The sequence below is a fragment of the Megascapheus bottae genome, chromosome 7 (assembly GCF_031878675.1).
Source record: "Megascapheus bottae isolate mThoBot1 chromosome 7, mThoBot2.hap1, whole genome shotgun sequence".
NCBI lineage: Eukaryota > Metazoa > Chordata > Mammalia > Rodentia > Geomyidae > Megascapheus > Megascapheus bottae.
Window position 1 is genome coordinate 75710415 of NC_143515.1, and position 6114 is coordinate 75716528.

The 6114-nt window shown below is 58.4% G+C and overlaps 1 protein-coding gene across 2 annotated transcripts; it reads right to left on the reverse strand.

The window, feature by feature from the left end:
- Positions 1 to 1152: 1152 nt before the first annotated feature.
- Positions 1153 to 3390, reverse strand: Lratd1 (LRAT domain containing 1). Of its 2 annotated transcripts, none has more exons than XM_090336215.1 (2): positions 3193 to 3390; positions 1153 to 2086 (listed from the first exon to the last, which is right to left on the reverse strand). In XM_090336215.1, the coding sequence occupies exon 2, from the start codon at positions 2045 to 2047 to the stop codon at positions 1154 to 1156; it is 894 nt and encodes a 297-aa protein (XP_090192341.1). In that variant the 5' UTR covers positions 2048 to 2086; positions 3193 to 3390; the 3' UTR covers position 1153. The 2 variants fall into 2 exon arrangements, with proteins under 2 accessions (XP_090192341.1, XP_090192342.1); XM_090336216.1 differs by lacking the exon at positions 3193 to 3390 and adding an exon at positions 2840 to 2893.
- Positions 3391 to 6114: the final 2724 nt, after the last annotated feature.

Below are 6114 nucleotides of genomic sequence, written 5' to 3' on the forward strand. Positions count from 1 at the left end.
ATAGGCTTTGTTGACATCGTTGGAAAACTGCTGTCTCCTTTTCAAAATTTCGTTTCCACCCTTCCCATCATCTAAGACCTCTATGTGAGGAAAAGCCAAACTAAATACACTGGCTATGTTGTTGTCCTAAGGCTGGGTTTCTAGAATGTTGCCCTGCCCCCCCCCACTCCTTCTGGTCCCAAACTCTTAAATAGGTGACTATTTTTAAAATGCAACCCAAGGAGGAAGCGATGTAGTGTTCAGAACAATGAGCGCCCTTCTCCAAGTTTCAGACATCAGGTAACTTGCCGTGTTTCCCGGGCGGGGCCGGCTCTCCTCATCAATTTGCTGCGCCATTTTCCCTCCAGATTGGCACCTGAAACATCCCCCTTCATCCATCCCGGAACACTGCCAGGCAAACGCGGGTGGGGTGGGGTGGGGTGGAGCGGCTTCTGCTTCCTTAGATGCAAACAATGGGAAGCAAAAAGAAAAAAAAAAAACAAAAATCCTATCAACCTATCTAAGCTTAGCCCGGAGCCTGGAGCCTGGAATGCTCTGTCGGGAGACCTAGGAACCGGGGGTGGGCTGCACAGTCCCGGGCGGTCTCCGGATACCCCACGGTGCTCGGGGCTCTCTCTCTCTCTCTCTGGGAACTAGTCACAAGTGCACACGGTTCACAGCCATGGCTACCGGAGCTGAAGTGTGTGCAAGTGTGCGCCCTGAAAAGCCTAGTCCTCGCCTCCCTACGGCCTGTGCGTGCGCATCTGGGGGGCTGAAGACCCCTTCCTACCACAGGGTAGTCACCCCCCAGTTGGGCAGAAGTCACTGATCATTGATCCCCCCCCAAAAAAAACCTCCCACAAGTCTGACCCCCAGTTTCTCCCTGCCCATTCCGCCTTTCCCTCTGAAACCCCAAGGGGAAGGCGCGCGCTGAGCTTCCCACACGGTCGCCGTCCCCCGGGCTCTCTGCAGGCGCGCGCAGTCCGGGGCTCAGTTCCTGAGAGCCCCTGCTGCATGCAGGAGGAGGGCGAGGCTGCACCCCCTCCCCAGCCCACCCCCTTAAAACCGGCCCCCACCGCAGGCGGCCAGGCCGCAGGGGAGCGCGGGGGAGCGCGGCGCCTGGGCCGGGCCGGGCGGGGCGGGGGCGGGCGGACAACCCCCCCCTCCCCGGCCCCTACTCCTTGTCCACGAAGTCGGCGAGCTCCTGCAGCACGCGCAGGCGGCCGCTGGCGTCGATGCGGCGCTTCTCGCGGATGAGGTCTTCCAGGCTGTGGAACCGGGCGGTGTGCACTTTGCTCTCCCCGAGGTGCACCTTGAGATAGTAGGGCGGCGCGCCGGCGGGCACCTCCCCTCCGGCTTTGAACTCCCGGTTGCCGAAGCGGCACCAGGCGGCGAAGCTCTCCGAGTTCGTCCAGCCAATCTCCCCGCTCTTGAGGCCCAGGTGGCCGCAGGCGTTCTGCACCACCAGCTCGGCCACCAGCGGGCGGTAGCGGTACCAGCTATTCACCACCCGGCCCACGTTGGCCGCGCCCGCCTCGTACAGGCTGTCCTGGCGGATCTCGCCCTGGTGCAGGTGGATGATGTGCCCGCCGCCGACGTAGACGGCCCAGTGCGGGGCGGGCGCGGGCTGCTCGGGCGCCGGCGGCAGCCACAGCAGCTCCAGCAGGTCGCCGGGCTCGCAGAGCGCGGGCAGCGCCGAGACCGGGTAGACGCTCAGGTCGGCGCCCTGGGGCCCGCCCGTCACTTTGGAGAAGATGCATTCCTGGCCTCGGAAGGCGGAGAACTGAGTCTCGTTGAGGAGGAGTTGGTGCAGCAAGTGGTGGTGGTGGTGATGGTGGTGGTGGTGGTGGTGGTGGTGGCGGCCCGGGCTCTCGGGGCAGGGGGCGCAGCCCGGAGGGCCTTTCACACCGAACTTGTCGGGCTGCCCGCGCTCGTCCAGGTCCTCCTCCTCATCGGAAAAGAAGTAGGCGACCCCGACCCGCAGCTCGTCCTTCTCGATCCCGGACGGGTCCCCCGTGGGCAGCTCGCTGTAGTTGAGGTGGGTGATGCGATCCAGTTGATTGCCCATCAATGACACGGCCAGGCGAGGCGGGCCCGGAACTGGGATCTAGGGAAGGAAGAGGAAGGAGCAGCGCCTTCAGAACGAGGGGGCGGGGGTGACAGTCCTGGTGTCCTTCCCCGAGACGCACGGCTCCCCCGGGGGACCGGGGCTCGCGGCTGCCCACGCGACGGCGCCGGGACCACCCGCGCCGGCCGAGTCCCCCCCCACACCCCGAGGCCTCTCCGGGGCAGGGACAGAGGGGCAGGGACGGGGGCGGGGGGGGAGGATCGTGGGGAGGAGCCCACGCCAGCGGCTAGCTTCTGACCTTGCCCGGGGAACCAGGTGTAAAGTCTCCCAAACAAAATCTCCAGCGGGCTGAGAGCGAGCGAGCGAGCGAGGGAACGAGGTCCCGCGGTGGGGGGGGGGGCGCGGGGCTGGGGCAGCGTGGGAGGCGCCCCAGGAGGACAGGAGGGCGCGCCATGAAGGGAAACGGGGGTGCCTGCCGCCCCGCCGGCTGAGCCCCCACCGTGGGATCCGCGCTTGCCCGCCCACCGCCAGGCTCAGCTTTGGAGGTAGGTCTCCCCCACCCGTGACCGCGGCACATTCGTGGGCAACATTGCTGCGCCCTGGGCGTTCAGATACCGGCGCACACAGCCACGGTGAGAAGGTCTCGGACACCCCCATGACCAGTCTTCGCCGCGACACACTGGCACGCGCACGACCGCCTCCCTCCCCTGCCACACACACACACACACACACACACACACACCCCGGGCAGCCTTGCACACTTGCCGATCGCCCAAGCCCCCGGGCACACACCTGCCCACGCAGGCAGGTAGGAGCTCTGCGCTCACTTCGCACGCCTTTTCCCCAGCCCCGCGGACCCGACTGCGCCAGGGCGAGGCTGCTCGGGCTAAAACGACCTAACAAAGAGCCGGGGGGGGGGGGGGGGGAGGAAGGCTGGGGGAGCCGGGGGGGGGGTACTAGTGCGTGTGCGCCCTGTGTGTGCCTGTGCGCCCGTGTGTGGGCGTGTGCGCCCGTGTATGTGCGTGTGCATGTCCACTTTCACCCCCAGCGCCCCCCCCCCCCCGCTCAGCCCCCCTGCACAGCATCCCAACCATCCAAAGAAGAAAATCCCGTTTCCCAAGGCAACGAAAACCGCTGCTCCATACCCGTGGTTTCCCTGCTCCTGAGACCCCAAACTCCTTTAAAGTCTCCTCGTCCCCATGGGGGCGGAAAGGCGGCTGTCGCGAGCGGGGCCCGGTCGGCACGTGGGGCTGCAGTTCGGCTCTACCCGGCGCCCAGCGGTGCGGTGCGGTGCGGTGCCCGGCGAGGTGCCCGTGCGCTGGCTTCGGCGCTGGCTGGGGACGTCAGGCTCCACCTGGGCAGCCCCGGCTCAGCTCTGCTTTCCCACTGTCGAGCCGAGGACTCCAAGTAGCCGGAGCCGCCGGTTCCAGGGCCCGCCCCGGCTCTCTCATTGGTCGGGACAGGTGCCCGGGGCCCGTCGATCTCCGCTGGGGTGGGCGGGGTCGGGGCGGGGCTCCGGAGCGCTCCACCCCGCCCTGCCCCCAGCTGCGGGGAAGTCGCCGGGCCTCCTGGGTTCGCGTGGGTGTGAGCCCCCGGGGTGCTGGCGCGCGTGGGGCGTGGCGCTCCTGTCTTGGGGCGCTGCGCTTGGCACCCGTACCCCCCCCCCACCGCCTCTCCCAGCTGATGGTAACGGAGCCACACACTCCGCCTGCGTTCTGTGTTCCAAAAGCACAGACTCCAGCAGTGAAGCTGAGTCTGGGGATGGAAGGAAAAAAAAGAAAGAAAGAAAGGGCAGAGCACGCAGCTCTCAGGTTGGCCCAGGCTGACAAATAGCCGGGGCAGGGGGAAATCCGTGATGAGGGTTCCGGGAGCCTGGATTTCTGACGTCCCCTGTCTCACAGACTCTTTTTCTAGGAGGACACCAAAGCCTCTGAAATTCCACTGATGGCACTGGGGCCTCTGGGAAACTGCTGGCCCAGAGCTTCCTCTAGGTTTCCTCCTGCCTTTGAGAGCCCTGTCAAAGGACACCCCCAAAGTCTTGTGCCCTTCCCCCTTCCCTGAGATTCATTGGCTTCTGGGCTTTCTGTTACAGGACTGGATTCCAAACAGTGATCATGAAGCTGATTTTCCAAACCTCAGCTTGCCATTGCAAAATGAGAAGCATGAAGGCGGGTCTGGTCTGGATGGAAATGTCTTGAACCACTGTGTTCTGGCTATCCCATGCACATAAAGAGAACGCCCCTAAGACAAAATTCCAGACCACCATTTCCCGGACCTTATTGCATGAGCTCAGCGCCCTTCTTCTTTTCTTACAAACCTGTAGCTGTTGACTCGCCTCTTCTTTACAAACTTACCTATGAGCAAAGGCCCTGTGGTCTACAGCCTTTGCATTCTGGGTGTTGTTCCACATGGTATACAGTAGGCTCCCTCACTTCCACTCTGAAAAGAGACTAAATGGATGGATATTCGAATGGCCAAGTCTCTGGAGGATATTCACTAATACAGAATAGTCAGAACTGAGGTAACTGAGTTACAATGCCTGTGCCAGCAATCCGCCAGAGGTTTCCAGAAAAACAAGACAGCCAGTGATTAACCAGGCTATGTAGTGTTTGTTGGCTGAATAAAAATCTTGCTTGTTTGAGAGAAGTTAGTGAGCCTGAGGTTGGTGGAGAAGGTCACATAGTCTCCAGTCCATGTGTATCTTTTGGGCATCTCAAGTTACTAGGACAGCCTCTAAATGGGATGATTGATCAAAGAAAGTGTTTAAGAATTACTGAAGAACAGCCATCTGGGTGTATGTATATATACACATGTACACACACACACACACACACACGCACGCACACATATATATGTAACACTGGGTTAAATTTAGGGGTCTTGGCTCTCCTTTTCTATTTTTTTTGTGCCAGTAGCGAGGCTTGAACTTAGGATCTAGGCACTATCAGCTTTTGTGCTCAAGGCTAGCACTCTAGCACTTGACCATGTCTTTACACCTCCTGGACTTTTCTGCCTGAGCTGGCTTTGAATCTTGATCTTCAGATCTTAGCCTACTGAGTAGCTAAGATTACAGGCATGAGCCACCAAACACACCATGGGTCTTATTTTAATGCTATTTCTTTCTAAGGTATAGTGTCACTTTTTATATCCAAGCTAGTTTGGGCTTCCACCCTCCTACTTGGATTTCCCATCACTGAGAATGAAGGGTAAGTAGATCTGGCCCAGCCATTGGGATTCCTTTGTAGCTGGCATAATAGGCATAAGCCACTGTTCCCAGCCATTAGTTGAGACAGAAATCCCCAAATGCCTTTTTGTTGAGGCTGGCCTCAATCTGCAATCCCTTGGCCTCTGCTTCCCAAATAGCTAGGATTATAGGGCTGAACCACTAAGCCTGGCTCAGCTATATGATGTGATTTCCTTTCATCTTTTTCAAAATTTTAGTCATTGACTATACACAACTTATTAGAATACAAGTTGCCAGTCTTGGAACAGGCTATAAATAATAAGCCACTCTTTTTGGCCTGGAAGTCAAGAGAACTGAACAAGTGAGTTGTAGGTCTTGTTACAAACTGGCCACGAGGGATGTCTGCAAGAGGATGTCTGAAGAGTTCATTATTGCTGTTGGTGAGCAGCTCATTGAGGGTACCTCAGCGCTTGACTCTGAATAACCATGTGTTTATTCTTTAACCATCTTTTCATCATCAAGATCAAATCTTGCATACAAACATTTGCAGCCTACTTGCTGTGGTCAGCCTGAACTGTTCTCTTCTCTGCTTTTCCAGCCTCCAGAGCAAACACACTGCTTTTCTTTGCGGTGATATCCCAATTAATGTAAAACATTGCCATTAGTGCCTTGAGATATAAAAGTATCAATCTGCAACTGATACTTTTGGAATCTCCCTGTTCCATCTTTTCTCTTCCTAGGATAAAAGGCTTACTACTTTACTCATCACAAGGGAGAGTAGATACCTTGGGAGTCCCCTTGAAACAATTAGATTTGAGAAAGAAGGTAGCTGAAAGTTAATAGGTGAATATATCTGCAGGTAGCCTTCTGGCATTTATAAAGA

Bases quoted from the DNA above. Each gene is read 5' to 3' on its own strand.
- Lratd1 (XM_090336215.1), bottom strand. From the start codon at position 2,047: ATGGGCAATCAACTGGATCGCATCACCCACCTCAACTACAGCGAGCTG.